Source organism: Pituophis catenifer, unplaced genomic scaffold (genome assembly GCF_029215685.1).
Source record: "Pituophis catenifer annectens isolate HBS135680 unplaced genomic scaffold, rPitCat1.0.hap2 SCAF_1, whole genome shotgun sequence".
Classification (NCBI taxonomy): domain Eukaryota; kingdom Metazoa; phylum Chordata; class Lepidosauria; order Squamata; family Colubridae; genus Pituophis; species Pituophis catenifer.
The window spans coordinates 1,916,308-1,933,782 of NW_027256881.1; the positions used below are offsets into that span (position 1 = coordinate 1,916,308).

Below are 17,475 nucleotides of genomic sequence, written 5' to 3' on the forward strand. Positions count from 1 at the left end.
TTGGCATGATGATCAGCTGGCCTTTTTGCCTGTGGCAATGCCGGAAAGTAGCAGGTCTTCCGTTTTCCTGCGTGAGCATGTGCCCCAGCCAGCTGATCGTCACGTGCGCATGCACACCAGAAATCCAGAAGAGTAGCTGGCTGAAACCAGTGGTGGGTTCCTCCCGGTTCGGCCCAGTTCTCCCGAGCCGGTAGCGGTGAGGATATGATGTCACTGAACCGGTTCTGCCCTCCTGCGGCCCCCGCAGCCCCCCACCCGCCGCGTTATTCTTACCTTTTATTTGGCCCCACCCCCAATCTATTGCTGCCTCCTGAGTCCCAGCTGATGGCTAGGAGGAAAAAAACTGTTTAAAACTCTTGCCGTGCGGCTTCAAAGGGCCGCCCTACAGCTGATCAGTGGTAAAAGAAAACAAATGAGTAGACCGGTGCCTGCAAAAATAAATGAGTAGATCAGTGCCTGCAAAAATACATGAGTAGATCAGTGCCTGAAAAAATAAATGGGTAGACCGGTGCCTGCAAAAATACATGAGTAGACTAGTGCCTGAAAAATAAATGGGTAGACCGGTGCCTGCAAAAATACATGAGTAGACCGGTAGACCAGCTTTGCAAGCAGTTAAAAGCCTGGTAGACCAGTACCTCTGATAAATCCTAAAGAATTGTCACATGACCATCAAGCCACGCCCACAAAATAAGCCACGCCCACAGAACCAGTAGTAAAAAAATTTTAGAACCCACCCCTGGCTGAAACCAGAAGTTCAGTAGCTGAAACTGGAAGTTTATTTTCAGGGGTTGCAGTCCAGGTGCCCGCGAGCGAAGCGCGAGCGTGCACAAGCTCTCCCTTTTCGGCACTCGGTGTCAAAAATGTTCGCCATCACTGTTACAGAGCCATGATGGCGAACCTATGGCACGCGTGCCACATGTGGCATGTGAAGCTGTATCTATGGGCACGCGACTGCTGCCCTAGCTCAGTTCCAATGCAATGTGTGCGACAGCCAGCTGATTTTCGGGCCTTCCGGGCCCGCCAGAAGTTGGGAAACAGACCATTTCCTGCCTCCAGAGGGCCTCTGGGGGGGTGGGGAGGACGTTTTCACCCTCCCCAGGCTCCAAGGAACCCTCGAGCCTGGGGAGGGTGAAAAACGTCCCTCTGGGCCCACCGGTAATCTTTTTGCCGTTGGGTGCCAAAAGCATGGGGAGCATGGGGGAGTCGCGCACGCATGTGCAGGGGGGGGCGAGGGGATTGAATTACGGGTGTGGGCACACGCACGCGCGACACCCCCCCCGTGGCCCCCCCGCTTTTGGCCCGCGACGGCAAAAGTGTTCGCCATCGCTGTTATAGAGGATTCTAAGAATCGTTGTAAATTTTGCTGTGGGTTGGAAAGGGCAGGTAAATGTACCTAGAATATAGAACATAGAATAATAGAATTGGAATCTCCAAACTTTCCTAAGAGGCCCTGCCGGGCAATGTTTCTCTTACTAACTTGCCTATCATGATGGATGTTATTGAGCAGTGTTTCTCAACCTTGGAAGCTTGAAGACGGGTGGACTTCAACTCCCAGAATCCCCCAGCCAGCAGCGCTGGCTGGGGGATTCTGGGAGTTGAAGTCCACCCGTCTTCAAGCTTCCAAGGTTGAGAAACACTGTTATTGAGGGACGTTCTTGGATTTAGTTCAAAAAACCCCCTCCAACCTTTGGCTTCCATGGCTGTGGCTATTTTGACTGGAGCTTATGGGAGCTGTAGTCCAAGTTCCTCTGAAGACATCCAGCTGTCCTTGCTCAGGTAGCCCGGGAGACATGCTGCCAAGCAGTGAATTTTTTTATTTTTTAAAAAAGAGTCAGTCTTGGCTGCAGCATGGAGTTGTACAGGACTCGGGCCAATCAATCATCTACAAAGCTTTCTGTGTTTGCAGCTTTCACATTTTTATCAAAGTCTAATGGCTTGTGCTATTTCTTCTCTCGTACTCCCACTTCATTCCCTTCACAAAAGAAGTTAGGCCTGCAAGCTTTAAATCAGCTTTATTAGGGTTTTTATTTTATTTTTTTTTCATCCCTGCATTCCCTTTACTGGAGAGGAGCTCATTTAACATAATGGCTCTTAACTTCTGAGCAAATATACCTCATAAACAAGATGAAGGGAACGAACTCTCCTTTGAGCAAGTTGCAGAAGATAATAGCCATAGGCACGTAGCTCCCGATTTCCAACGATTTGCAAACAAAGATTATTTCTTGGTGATTCCCTCCATTATTATATGCTGGGGGAAAGTTCCCCTAAGGATACCGTACAACCTTGACTTTACACTCATTCTTTTAGTGACCGTTGGATTACAGGAGCACCGACAAAAGTGACTTACGGCTTTTCCACACTTACAACCGTTGCACCAGTGGGTGAAATGTAAAATTTGTTACTACCGGTTCTGTGGGCGTGGCTTGGTGGTGGTGGGTAATATGACGGAGTGGGCATGGCCAACTTTAAAAAAAAAACTTTTAAAAGCATTTTTTCTACAACCTCTTTGGCTGAAGAGGTTGTAAAAAAATGCTTTTAAAGCCTCTGACGATCCCAGCTGACTTGCCTGATCGGCAGAGGCTTTTTTCCTTTTAAAAACATTTTTTAAAAAAATGCAGAAAAAAATGTTTTCAAAAGCCTCTGATGATCCCAGCTGAGCTGCGTGATCATCAGAGGCTTTTTTTTTTTCACTTTTAAAAGCATTTTTTCGGCCAAAGAGGTTGTATAAAAAATGGTTTTAAAAATAAAATAAAAAAAAGCCTCTGATGATTGCACGGCTCAGCTGGGCAATGCAGGGGGGGGGGCAGGGATTTTTTTTTTTTTTAATTTTGATTTATATGCCGCCCTTCTCCGGAGACTCAGGGCAGCTTACAATGCGTTAAGCAATAGCCTTCATACTTTTGTATATTTATACAAAGTCAGCTTATTGCCCCCACAAACTGGGTCCTCAATTTACCTACCTTAGAAAGGATGGAAGGCTGAGTCAACCTTCCAGTGTCTCAGGGGCTGCCCCAAAGAAGAGGGAGTGAAGCTATTCTCCAAAGCACCTGAGGGCAGGACAAGAAGGAACAGGTGGAAACTAACCAAGGAGAGAAGCAACCTAGAACTAAGGAGGAATTTCCTGACAGTCAGAACAATTAACCAGTGGGACAACTTGCCTGCAGAAGTTGTGAATGCTCAAACACTGGAAGTTTTCAAGAAGAGATTGGACAACTATTTGTCTGAAGTAGTTTATAGGGTCTCCTGCTTGGGCAGGGGGTTGGACTAGAAGACCTCCAAGGTCCCTTCCAACTCTCTTGTTCTGTTCTATTCTATCCTATCCTATTCTAAATTGCTCTTCTGTTCTGTTCTGTTCTGTTCTGTTCTGTTCTGTTCTGTCCCGTCCCGTCCCGTCCCGTCCCGTCCCGTCCCGTCCCGTCCCATCCCATCCCATCCCATCCCATCCCATCCTATCCTATCCTATCCTATCCTATCCACAACCGTGTTATACAAACTGCAGCGATTTGGCTAACAGCTGGAGCAAGAAAGGTCGTAAAGTGAGGCAAAACTCACGTAACAACTTAGCCACAGAAATTTTGGCTTCAGTTGTGGTCATAAGCGGAGGGCTACCTCTCATATGAACAATGGAATTAAAATACCTTTTTTAGTTTAGTTGTTTAGTTTCGTTTACTTTATTGTCATTGCACATGGTTACAATGAAATTCAATGCCGTCTTCAGTGTACAATTAAAACTGTAAAAATAAAAACACAAACATACATCCTTTACATTCTATATAATTGAAATTGAAAACCCCGATATTGCACTATACCGTAGTATTCAATACGGTTATTGTATTTTATACCGTATTATAAAGAAAAAAAAAACCTTTTGCCAATGATTTAAAAGTTTGTGTATCTATATTTTTCTTGACTGTACACTGCCTTGAGTCCTACGGGAGAAAGGCGGTATAGAAATATAATAAATAAATAAATAAATGAATGAATGAATGAATGAATGAATGAATGTAGATTTCTGTTCATGTTCCTTTTTTTCCCCCCACACGTTGGAGAGGAACCGATGCAACCGAACCATACGTTGCTGGAGCCCCACTCCACAACAACACACAGCCTGCCATGTGCTTTCTTTCTCACGTGTCCACTTTTCTCTCTTTTTTCCCCCCCATTCAGGCATGCTCCTGGTCACAGCAGACACCCTGGGCCACGATTTCCACATCTTCCAAATCCTCACCCACCCCTGGTCGTCTTCTCAAAGCGCCGTCCATCATTTGTACACGTTACACCGCGGAGAGACCGAAGCCAAAGTAAGTGGCCGAAGGGACCGGGGTGGGGAGGGGAAGTGGGGGGGGTGGGGAGAAGCAGGAGGCTTCTGTCTCAAATTGGCAAGGCAATCGGAGATTCGTCGTGGGTGTCCGTGAAAACTGCTGGCCTTGCAGTCAAGTCTGAGGAAGGCCACTTAGCAAAGGTTCATATGTTTCTGTAAACGATTCATCTGCTTGTGGTTTTCTTCCTTTTCTTTTTTCTTTTTTTCTTTTTTTTAAACAAGAGGATAAAAGGCGGCTGAGTTCGATCTTAAATCAAGGAGCCAACAGTTTGCCAAATATTATGAGCCACGGTGGCGCAGTGGTTAGAATGCAGTACTGCAGGCTGCTTCTGCTGACTGCTGACTGCCGGCTGACTGCAAATTGGCAGTTCGAATCTCACCAGGTCGACTCAGCCTTCCATCCTTTCCGAGGTTGGTCAAATGAGGACCCAGATTGTTGGGGGCAAGAGGCTGACTTTGTAAACTGCTTAGAGAGGGCTGTAAAGCACTGTAAAGAGGTACATAAGTCTAAGTGCTATTGCAGGCAAACTCTGCCCACTGTCAGGAGTTCGATCCTGACTGATTCAGGGTTGACTCAGCCTTCCATCCTTTCCGAGGTCGGTAAAATGAGGACCCAGATTGTTGGGGGAAAGATGCTGACTCTGCAAAACCGCTTAAAGAGGGCCGTAAAGCACTGCGAAGCGGTATATAAGTCTAAGGGCTATTGCTATTATGACCATTGCAGCATCTCCACAGTCACATGACCAAAATTCGGTTGTTTGGCAACTGGCTTGTATTTGTGATGGTTGCAACATCCCAAGGTCATGTGACCTCCATTTGCATCTTTCCCAGCTGGCTTCCGAAAAGCAAAGTCAATGGGAGAAGCTGGATTTGCTTAACAACCCTGTGAATCGCTTAACAACTGCAATGATTCGCTTAATAACCATGGCAAAAAAAAGGTTATAAAATCAGACTTGACTCACTTTAACAACTGCCTTGCTTAGCAATGAAAATTCTGGTCCCAATTGTAGTCATAATTCAAGGATTACATACGACCCTTAATAGCTTACATACCTTGTACAATGCAATATTGCTGTCGGTACAAAAGTAAAAAGAGATTAAATATTTGAAGGAAAAACATGGAGGGAATAACACAGTTGGAAGGGACCTTGGAGGTCTTCTAGTCTAACTCCCTGCTCAAGCAGGAGACCCTATAACATGTCAGAGAAATGGTTGTCCAATCTCTTCTTGAAAACCTCCAGTGGTGGAGCACCCATAACTTCTAATGGCAAGTTGTTCCACTGGTTAATTTTTCTCACTGTCAGAAAATTTCTCCTTATTCTGAGTTACTTCTCGCCTTGGTTAGTTTCCATCCATTGCTTCTTGCCCTGCCTTCAGGTGCTTTGGAGAAGAGGTTGGTCCCCTCATATTGGTGGCAGCCCCTCAAATATTGGAAGACTGCTATCATGTCACCCCTATTTCCTTAACAGAATAACAGAGTTGGAAGGGACCTTAGAGGTCCTCTAGCCCAACCCACTGTTCTAGTAGGAGATACCATGTCAGACAAACGGTTGTCCAATCTCTTCTTGAAAACCTCCAGTGATGTGGAGCACCTACTATTTCTGGTGGCAAGGAGTTCCACCAATTAATTGTTCTCACAATCAGAAAATTTCTTCTTGGTTCTAGGTTGCTTCTCTCCTTGATTAGTTTCCGTCCGTTCCTTCTTCTTCTCCCTTCCGGTGCTTTGGAGACTAGATGGACCCCCCCATCTTCTTTGTGAAACCCCCTCAAATATTGGAAGACTGCTATCATGCCACTCCTAGTGCTGCTGTTATCCCTTACTGATGGTGTCATACATTGCAATCTGTACAAACCACTCTGTGGGAGTTAAGCCACACTGGGATCATGTTAATTTCACTTCTGAACATTGCACTTCCGAAGTGCAGTAATACTTTCCTCTTGGCTATAAACCAGCTCCGAGTCTCCTTAGACTTCTCACGTTCTCCCCCCCGCCCCCCGAGTTGGAATTTTAACTCCCATAACCTGTGGGCAGCACAATGTTTGACCAGCTGGAAGGAGGCTGGTAATAACTTAAAGCTGTACAGAAGAGCCTTTTGTTTCAGAATTCAGTCCTAAAATACCCACTTGGGGAGGTTGAAAGCATTTCATGCTTTATTATATAAGATTTTTATTTCTTTTGGCTGTTTATAAGCTGCTGATCAAGATAATCCTCCGATAGGATAGGATAGGATAGGATAGGATAGGATAGGATAGGATAGGATAGAATATAGAATAGAATAAAATATAGAATATAGTTGTATATGGAAGGGAACGGAACAGAACGAAACAGAACAGAACAGAAGGTAGGGTAGGGTAGGGTAGGAAAGGACAGGACAGGACAGGACAGAATAGTGGACAGGACAGAACAGAACAGAACAGAACAGAAGGTAGGGTAGGGTAGGGTAGGGTAGGACAGGACAGGACAGGACAGGACAGGACAGAGGACAGAACAGAACAGAACAGCACAGGAGTAGGATAGGGTAGGGTAGAGTAGAGTTAGAGTTGAGTAGAGTAGAGTAGAGTAGAGTAGAGTAGAGTTGAGTAGAATCTGAATAGGAATAGGAATAGGAATAGGAATAGAATACAGTTGGAAGGGACCTTGTAGGTCATCCAGTCCAACCCCCTGTTCAAGCAGGAGACCCTGTACCATTTCTGACAGGTGGCTGTCCAGTCTCTTCTCGAAAGCCTCCGGTGATGGAGCACCCACGACTTCTGAAGTTTTGTTATATTATTATATTCTGATTTCCTTCTGGGGGAATGTGCAGTAAATAAAGATATAATCCTGTAAAGTCACAATTAAAACAAGGAAACAAGAGCAATAAGAGTCAACCGTGAGAACCCCCCTCACAGTCAAAACAAAAGAAAGCAGAAACCAAAAACAGAACGATAAGAGGGTTTTTTAAAGCTCTGAAGTGAGGTACAAAATCCCAGAAGGAAGATCATTGATGTAGTAAGTAACGTAGAACCAAGTCTTCGACATTCAGATTGTCTCCCTACTTAAGAAAGACTGTATATTACATGTTCAACTTTGGGTGAATTGGCATTTGAAAATGCCAATGGAAGAGAATACTTGTAGCTCCGGGCTTTCCGTGCTTGGTTGATTTCTTGCAGATCTTTCATTACCCAACTAGGTAACATCATCAGTCTAGAAGGGAAGATAGGTTTACACTCTGTTTATATTCAAGTGGCTTGTCCTGCCAGTGTTAATGGCAGTGATCTTGGTGGTTCCTTGACTAGACTGATATTTACTGTTAGGTTGTTTGTCCTATGGAGATTCCCAGTCATCCAGGACATGGTTGTCCAAAGGTGCTTTTTTTCAAGAGGCCACTGGACTATCTGGGGTTTTTTTTTGAAGACATTTCGCTTCAGACATGGGCTACCAATATAATAATTTTAAATTGGGGTATTTTAAATTTCTGGGATTTTAATTTAAGCCTAATCTATTTAATGATTTTAAATTTTAATCGTTGTTTTGTTTTGTGTTTTTAAATAGGCTGTAAACCGCCCTGAGTCCTTCGGGAGAAGGGCGGTATAGAAATGAAATAAAATAATAATAATAATAATAATAATAATAATAATAATAATAATAATAATAATAATAATAATAATTAATTATTAAATAATAATAATTATTTATTGGTTAATCTTTAGTGAGATTCACAGCCTTTGAGGCTGGTTAATAGCTCAGCAGCTCGAGTCCTAACCAAGGACCTAGGAACTGTTAAGGTATCGTCGGAGGATGTAAGCTGTTCCGAGTAAGGTGGTTTTTTGTAGAGTCAAAATGTTCAAGTCCGGCAATTTTAGAATTTCTAAATAGCGGGGTAGCCCTTTGGGTATTGCTCCAAGGGCTCCAATTACAATCGGGACAACACACGATTTCTTTTTCCACAGTCGCTCAACTTCAATTTGTAAGTCCCGGTACTTTGTGATTTTTTCTTGCTGCTTATCTTCAATTCGTGCATCACCAGGTATTGCAATGTCAATGAACCAAATTTTTTTCTTTTTTTTAATAATAATAATAATAATAATAATAATAATAATAATAATAATTATTATTATTATTATTATTATTATTATTATTATTATTATTCTCATCATCCAAGGAGCTTCTTCAGCTCTGACAGGATGGTGCGGAACGGAAGGATTTATATTTCTTGCAAGTGGCTAGTCATTTGCATCCTTTTAGAGAGTCTTGGAGGCCGCTTGGAGGTTTGTCTGTGTCCTCAGAGTCACCTGAATGGCGCAAATGGGGGTGGAGCCTTCTTGGCTGCAGGTTGTTTGCAGACTACAGGAACCATTCGTGCTTCAGTTTGAGATGCAGACCATACAGGCTCATCCCCAACAGCCTGCGCCTGTCACAAGGGGCAGAAGGCAGAAATCATCCTGCAGCCAAGAAGTCTCCACCCCCATTTGCACCACTCAGGTGACCCTGAGGGACACAGACAAACCTCCAAGTGGCCTCAACGACTCTCTAAAAAGAATGCAAATGACCAGCTGTCTGCAAGGAGTAGAAATCCTTCCATTCCTCCACCCTCCAGTCAGAGCTGATGAAGCTCCTTGGATGAGAAGTGAAACGCCTTCCAAGAAAAACCAGAAAGTCCAGTTGCTTCTTTAAAAAGTTGCCCCTTGGGTGTTAGCTTGCTTATCTGAGTTGATAGTTCCTTGATTGAGATGCATTTACTTCTTGATAGTTTATTAGTTTGATTTTGATTTATTATTTATTAGTTTGATTTATATGCCGCCAGGGTGGATTTGATTTAAATCGAGTTGATTTAAATCACAATTTAAATCATGATTTAAATCACTAGTAAAAAGGCTTGTTTTAAATCAACTCGATTTAAACCATAATTTTTAAAGAGCAACTGTCATCTCTGCTCCTCCTTTGACCCACTGTTGACTCACCGATAGTCCCAGTGTTGCAGAATATACAGCCTCGTGCTACATAACTAAGCTCCGTTTCATGCTGAAGAAACTAAATTATTTACGTATCTTAAATAGAAAACTATCTTACGATAGATTTTTGCCCCAAAAGTTTTTTATTAAAATAAATTCGATAAAAATAAAAAAAATCCGATTTAAATAAAAAAAATCTGATTTAAATAAAAAAAATCTGATATTTTTGATTTTTTAAAAAAAATCCATTGATTTTTATCCATCCTGTATGCTGCCGTTCTCCGGAGACTCAGGGCGGATTACAATGCGTTAAGCAATAGCCTTCATACTTTTGTATATACCTGCTTAGTAGGGCTTTCAGCCCCCCCTAAGCGGTGTTCTTTTTTATACAAAATCGTCTTATGGACCTCACATTCCGGGTCCTCATTTTACCTACCTCGGAAGGATGGAAGGCTGAGTCAACCTTGAGCCTGGTGAGATTTGAACTCTCACTAATTGCAGGCAGCTGGCAGCTAAATACTACTTTAACAGTAGTTTAGTCCACTGCACCACCAGGCTCCTGTTGGTGTAGTAGTAATCTGGTTGTTAATCTCTGCTTCTCTGGGTGTTGATTGCTGGTGAAACGACAGAGTAAGCCACTAATTCATCAAAAGAGAGCAAACCCCACTCCCTGGTAACCCTGATGGCATTACCTTGTTGGGTCATGAAACGTCTTCAAGAAAACAACCAAGCTCAGAGGGCACCAAGGACAGCCTTTGAAAATGCTAGATTTGGGTTCGATCTCGTATATGAACAAGTCACCTTAAAAAAAAAAAAAAAACCCTGTTTATTGTTAGTGTTTGGTTTGGCTTTCTTTTTGTTACGCCGGTCGAGTCACAAGGTCCCTCTTGGCCAATCAGGAACATTTCGTGAACATCCTCATAAAGTCACTTGGGGCGAAAGAAGTCAGCTGAGGTTGCCTGCGCACAAGACAAAGGCAACGCGTGTCTGAAGGGAGGATGAAAAACCAACAAGGGGAAGGGAGATTTATTGGCCTGGCTTGACAAAAGTTACACGGTGGGTTTGGCTTGGTTCTAATTTATTTAAATATATGCAATTTTAAGCTGGCTCAGACTCTGGAGCAGAAAGCAAACTTTATAACCATAACGGAGAAAAACAACGGATTGCAAAAAAATGTCTGAAAAAAATAAATAAATTAAAAATAAAATAACCCAGCCAGGTTGGCACCCTTGGGCACAAGGCATCGCCTGGATCTTACAGCCCCTTGGCATCCCGAAGTCGGCTGAGAGCAAGGCCAAATTGGGGGGTTGGGGTTGCCAAGGCTACCCTATCATTTTGAACATTTCCGTAATTGCACGGGTGTGTTTTTAGCTCTTGCATGTTAACAGAGGTACCTCTATTTTGGCAGTGAGAAAAACAATGTCTGGAGAATCCTTTGTTCCCGAAAACTGCTTCCGTAAATTGCTCTTTGTTGTCGGAGGAGGGTTGTTGTTTTTTTTTTTTTTAAGGGTGGGTTTTCAGTCTGCAACCCCTTAGTTATCAGCCCTGGATTTTTCACGTTCCACAGCCTGTAATTCTTAGCCCTTCTAAGACGGATGTTATTTTAATTTCCATTTCTACTCAAAAATTAGGATTAGCGCCGCTTTACAAAGCCTCAGTAAGACCGCACTTGGAACGCTGCATCCAGTTTTGGTTGCCACAATAGAAAAAAGACGTTGAGACTCTGGAAAGAGTGTAGAGAAGAGCAACCAAGAAGATTAGGGGACTGGAGGCTAAAACATATAAACCAGTGGTCCCCAACCCCCGGTCCGCGGACCGGTGCCGGGCCGTGGAGTACCTGGCACCAGGCCACGCAGCGGCCGGGGGACATAAACGCTGCAGCGCAAAGGCTCCTGGGCCGTACGCAATGGGCCGTGCGCAAAAGCTCCTGGGCCGTGCCCCCACCCCTGCGCGCGCTCAGCGGGCCGCGGCGATAAAAAGGTTGGGGACCACTGATATAAACAACAGTTGCAGGAATTGGGGATGTCTAGTCTAAGGAAGAGAAGGACTAAGGGAGGCATGATAACATTCTTCTGTATTTGAGGGGCCGCCACGGAGAAGAGGGGATCAAGCTATTCTCCAAAGCACCTAAAGGCCAAACAAGGAATAATGGATGGAAACTAATCAAGGAGAGGAGCAATCTGGAATTAGGGAGAAATTTCCTAACAGTGAGAACAATTAACCAGTGGAACAGCTTGCCACCAGAACTTGTGGGTGCTCCATCACTGGAGGCTTTTAAGAAGAGATCGGACAACAATTTGCCTGAAATGGTATAGGGTCTCCTGCAGCGGTGGGTTTCGGATTATGTTACTACCGGTTCACCACGCGCACGCATGCTTGCTTTGTGCACCCGAGCGCCTGGTTTGCATGTGCGCCTGCCTTCCACACATGCGCCCAGCCTTCCGTGCATACGCTTTGCTCGTGCCCAGCCACAAAACGTGCCTAAATAGATGGCATAGAGCCAGGCGTGGGTGGGTAGGCCCATCCACGATTTCCGCTACCTGTTCAGGTGAATTGGTCCGAACCGGCTGAATACCACCTATGACCGTGATGGCGAACCTATGGCACGCGTGCCACAGGTGGTACACAGAGCCGTATCTGTGGGCACACGAGTCTTGCCCTAGTTCAGCTCCAGCACACATGCGTGTGCCGACCAGCTGATTTTTGGCCCTTCCGGTCCCACCGGAAGTCAGGAAACGGGCTGTAGGGAAGGCAGACTCCTAGAAAGCCTCTGGAGCCTGGGGAGGGCAGAAAATGGGCCTAGTGGGCCCACCGTGCCATCACATGCCAAAAGCGTGGGGAGCATGGGGGGGTCACGTGTGCATGTGTGGGAGTGCGGGGTGGGGGCATTGAATTATGGGTGTGGGCACGCATGTGCGTGACCCCGCCCCATGCTCCCCCCGCTTTTGGCACACAACGACCAAAAGGTTAGCCATCACTGACCTATGATCTCCTGCTCAGGCAAGGTGTAAGACTAGATGACCTCCAAGGTCCCTTCCAGTTACGTTATTCTATCTAAGTAATTAATGTTTTAAATAATTACAATTAATTAATTAACCCTAACTCTTCCGTATCCCTCTCCTTTCTTTTTTTTTTTTTTTTAATTTGATTTATATGCCGCCCTTCTCCGGAGACTCAGGGCGGCTTACAATGCGTTAAGCAATAGCCTTCATTCTTTTGTATATTTTATACAAAGTCAGCTTATTGCCCCCACAAACTGGGTCCTCATTTCACCTACCTTAGAAAGGATGGAAGGCTGAGTCAACCTTGAGCCTTGGAGAGATTCGAACCAGCAGAAATTGCAGGCAGCTGTGTTAATAACAGGGTGCACTAAACCCCTGTACTATCAAGGCTCTTCCCTCCCTCCCTCCCTCTCTCTCTCATACACACACAGGTCCACAAATATGCACAGCTCAAACTCCCCAGTCCTTGTTTCTTAATTCAAAGCTAGCAGGTTACAGTGAGTCAACTGCTTTCCTTTACCCAACAGCAGAAAGTAGTTTTCCAAGTTAAATAGAATTGTGGAGTCCTTGGTGCTCTCTGAGCTTGGTGGTTTTTCTTGGAGACGTTTCATGACCCAACCAAGTAACGTCATCAGTGCTAGAAGGGAGGTGAGGTGCATTAGGCCTTTTCTTTCCCCTAGCACAACTCCATCACAGATAAGTTTCAATTGACATATAACTTTTAAGAAAAGGTATTGAGACCAGTTTTAGATATGCGTGGAGCAGTGTTTCTCAAGCTTGGCCAGTAAGATGGGTGGACTTCAACTCCCAGAATTCCCCAGCCAGCATGGAGTTGACGTCTGCCAATCGTAAACTGGCCAAACTTGAGAAATACTGGTATAGAGCCTCATGCGGGGAAAAGGAACCAGAAGTGAGATGGGGATGACTCCCCATCTCTATTCTGTTGCTTTTTATTGGCAGCTGCTTCACTCCAAGCCCCTCTAGGCCAGGATGATGTTCCGTCCCCCTTCCTCACACAGGCAAATGTAATACCAAGCACGCCTGCCAATATTTTATTAGGTAAACAGATTAGAATTCTTGGCAGACCAAGGTTTTGGCAGCAAACTGCCGAATGCCTGCCAAGACCGTTTTCACTCCCATAAAGCAGAAGAGGACTTATCTTCAGTCCATTCCAGGAGCAACAAATTATCCACGAGACAAGAGTTTAGTCAATGTTCAGTCCAAAATATATCCAAGCCGAATTTCAGAGATCACAATGTGACTTTCAGGGTTTAACTTTGTCTGTCACAAAGCCTGAAGAGCAATCCCACCCACTTTTATTCCTGGTGGGGCGTGGCTCCGTGACTTAGCTCAATCTCTGGCCCTCCCATGCCTCTTCCGTTGCTGCGCACGCTTCTCCCTCCGACACTGCCTGGGATCAAGCCAGGATTCATCATCCTCGCTCCCTATCAATTGGTGCTCCGATATGCCTTCCTCCTGGCACCTCCCAGGCTGTTCTTCTTGGCCTTCGGATGGAACCTGAGGCATTGCCAGAGAGGAGGGTCCTGGAGAGGGAGGCCTTGTCAGTTCCTCCCCATCACCTTCTGAGTCCTCTTCCTCTGTTAGGGCAGGCTCGGGAGTCGGGGTCACAACAGATGATCAGGATGCCATCTGAAAACTTTGAACACTTTATTTTATATCAGGAAAAGACTAGAGCAGTGATGGCGAAAGGTCGCTCGGAAATCGCACGCACGCACGCACTCACTCATCAGGGCCGCACTCCAGAAAAGCCGAACTTCCAGGTTCTAGCATGGTTGCTCACCCGACGATCAGCTGACCAGCACGCATGCGCAGGCCGGTTTTCAGCATTGCCACACGTGCAAAAGTATTGCGCTCTGGAAAAGCCAAACTTCCAGGTTCTAATGCGCATGCATGCCTGACGATCATCTGGCTGTTGCACATGTGCAGGCCAGTTTTTGGCACTGCCACGCAGACAAAGATACCGTGCTCCGGAAAAGCCGAACTTCCGGGTTCTAGCGCGCATGCACACGTGCCCATAGAGAGGGCCTACTCAGGGTGCCGTCGGCTAGACAGTGGCGGCTGGCGGCTCCCAGGAGTAGAGCCTTCTCGGTTGGGGTGCCCACCCTCTGGAATCAACTCCCCTTGGAGCTCCGACTAGCGCCTGACCTTCGCACCTTCCGCCGGGAATTAAAAACTTGGCTTTTCAAATCTCTTGACCTGGTCTGATGACGGGGTTTTAAGGGTTTTAATGGGTTAATTTTAAATTTTTTAGATTTTAGTCTTTATTTTTATTGTGGCTTGTGTTTTATTGTTGTGAGCCGCCCTGAGTCCATTGTGAGATAGGGCGGCATATAAGCCGAATTAAATAATAAATAAATAAATAAATAAATAATAAATAAATAAATAAATAAATAAATAAATAAATAAATAAATAAATAAATGAATGAATAATAAATAAATAAATAAATAATAAATAAATAAATAAATAAATAAATAAATAAATAAAACACCTGACAATCAGCTGGCCAGCGCACATGCGCATATCGGTTATGGCACTGCCACGCATGCAAAGGACAGCTGACCATCATGCATGCATGTGTGCCAGAAACCCAGAATACAAAAAGGCAAGCCTGCGCATGCCAGGCGATATGGCTTTGTGTGCAACTTTGGGCACGCGTGCCAAAGGTTTGCCATCACGGGACTAGAGAAATGCAGCTAGAGCAGCGGTGTCAAACTGGATTTCTTTGAGGGCCGGATCAGCATTGTAATTCTCCTTCGCGGGCCACTGGGGGGGGGCAGGCCGGGGGGTGGGAGACAAGACGGATGCTTCCTGCAGCACCCTGCTGGCCAAAACGGGGCATGGGGGGGGCGTGCGTGGGGGCCCCATGCCCCGTTTTGGCCAGCAAAGTGCTGCAGGAGGCTTTCCAAGCCAAAAATGAGTGCACAGGGGCGGCATGAGCCCCCCCATGCCCCATTTTCACTGCCAGAGACACCGCCGTCCGGCCCTTTGCTATTTCCAGATTTAAGCATCCCTCAGGCTGCATCCAGCCCACGGACCTTGAGTTTAACACCCCTGAGCTACCCTGTTTCCCTGAAAATAAGACCCAACCGGAAAATAAGTCCTAGCATGATTTTTCAGGATGCTCGTAATATGAGTCCTACCCCAAAAATAAGCCCCAGTTAAGATTGTCAGCCAGAGGGGTGCATTTAGTACCGTATTTCCCCCAAAATAAGACCTAACCAGAAAATAAGCCCTAATGCGTCTTTTGGAGCAAAAATTAACATACGACCCCATCTTATTTTCGGGAAAACATGGTAGAGACTGGCTGAGCTGAGCCGAAATAAGACATCGCTGTTGCTTTTGAGTGGCTGAGTCCAGCGGGAAAGTCCGTGGGCTTGGATTAAGCCCCCGAACCCCTCGTTGATATTTCCATGCTTTTATTTATTTATCCGTCTATATATGTGAGGTAGGGGAAGGCGACGCACTCCCTCCGCCCCCATATAACCCATTAGCCCTGCCAGCAAATCAATCTCCCCACTCCTGCTTTGGTGCCGCACGTCCGTTCGTCCATCTCTTCTTCCCTTGGGTGTCGCCTTTCTTGTAATCGACATGGGAATAAAACTTTAAATAGCGGTTTCTCAGTGTACTCAGGCTTGTGTTACTCAATCGGTCTGTGATTACCCAAGTGTCCGTTTTCACTGATGTTTAACGGAAAAGGTGATTCTAAAATAGGCAGTGCCGTATGGGCCAAGGCGCGTCTTCGGTAACGCAGAGAAAAAGCCGGACGGTTTAAAAATAACATTTCCCGAATTCTTGATAGCTGATGCGCAGGGTTGTTGTTGTTGTTTCTCTCTTTAAAGGGGTTTGAGCTAAGGGTTTTAATAATGGCCAAATTGCTTTAATTTATTTTAACGGTTTTTAATTTTTGTGATGGGTTTGTTTTAATATGGCTGTACACCGCCCTGAGTCCTTCGGGAGAAGGGAGGTTTAGAAATGTAATAAAATAAAATAAAATAAAATAAAATCAATCTCCCCCACCCCCACAAAAAAAAAAAATTAAAAAGGAAGCATTTACACCTGAAAATATCAGATGTGGCCCTGAGCTAAATTTTTTCGCAGCCTTTCAGAGGGACTCGGCTGAGAGCGTCAGTAAATTACATCCCTTGACCTGGGTTGCGCATTGCGTCATCGGAATCCAACTATTCTAGAGGGCACAAGAAAAAGAAAAGGGTTAGGCTTTACAGATTGTTGCTCGTAGACCCACAGAAGATTACCTGAAATAGGGACATCTAGAACGAAACCTGCACAATGTCAGCCAGAGAGCATCAGTCTTGGCTATTTTGTCCTGGCTATTTGCAGAACATGTATAAATTCAGAAACCCCAGGCACCTATTGACCCGAGTAGTTCCCTCTCTGGGGCAGTTGCAAAGGTTGTGGGTTTTGTATGTGTTGACACACACACGTGGGAAAGGATGGGACTTCAACTGTGTGGTCACAAATGCCAACTTGAGTCTTTCAACCTCCCTGGGGACATTCCTAAAGCCAGCTCTGTGCCCCCTTTTTTTCAATGTTTACTCGATTTATTTCTTTATATCCTGCCTTTATTATTTTTACAAATAACTCAAGGCGGCAAACATACCCAACACGTTTTCCTCCTCCTGTTTTCCCCACAACAGCAAAAGTGTGAGGTGGGTTGGCTGAGAGAGAAAGACTGGCCCAAGGTCACCCAGTTGCTTTTCATGCCTAAGGCAGAACTAGAATTCACCCTCTCCTAGTGAGTGGCCCAAAGTCACCCAACCAGCTTTGATGGCTAAGGCGGGACTAGAACTCACCGTCTCCTGGTGATTGGCCCAAAGTCACCCAGCTGGCTTTCATTCCTAAGGCGGGACTAGAGCTCACCGTCTCCTGGTGATTGGCTCAAAGTCACCCAGCTGGCTTTCATTCCTAAGGCGGGACTAGAGCTCACCGTCTCCTGGTGATTGGCTCAAAGTCGCCCAGCTGGCTTTCATTCCTAAGGCGGGACTAGAACTCACCGTCTCCTGGTGATTGGCTCAAAGTCACCCAGCTGGCTTTCATTCCTCAGGCGGGACTAGAACTCGCTGTCTCCTGGTGAGTGGCCCAAAGTCACCCAGCTGGCTTTCATGTGTAAGGCGGGACTAGAACTCACCGTCTCCTGGTGATTGGCTCAAAGTCACCCAGCTGGCTTTCATTCCTCAGGC

At 45.4% G+C, this 17,475-nt stretch overlaps 1 protein-coding gene across 1 annotated transcript in view; it reads left to right on the forward strand.

Annotated features, from left to right (window-relative positions):
• The window catches only part of BCAS3 (BCAS3 microtubule associated cell migration factor), a 464,753-nt gene that overhangs the window by 199,773 nt on the left and 247,505 nt on the right, over positions 1-17,475 (forward strand). Inside the window, exon 14 of the mRNA XM_070931996.1 lies at positions 4,168-4,301. Within this exon, the coding sequence (XP_070788097.1) occupies positions 4,168-4,301 (134 nt within the window). The remainder of the gene's footprint in view (positions 1-4,167; positions 4,302-17,475) is intronic.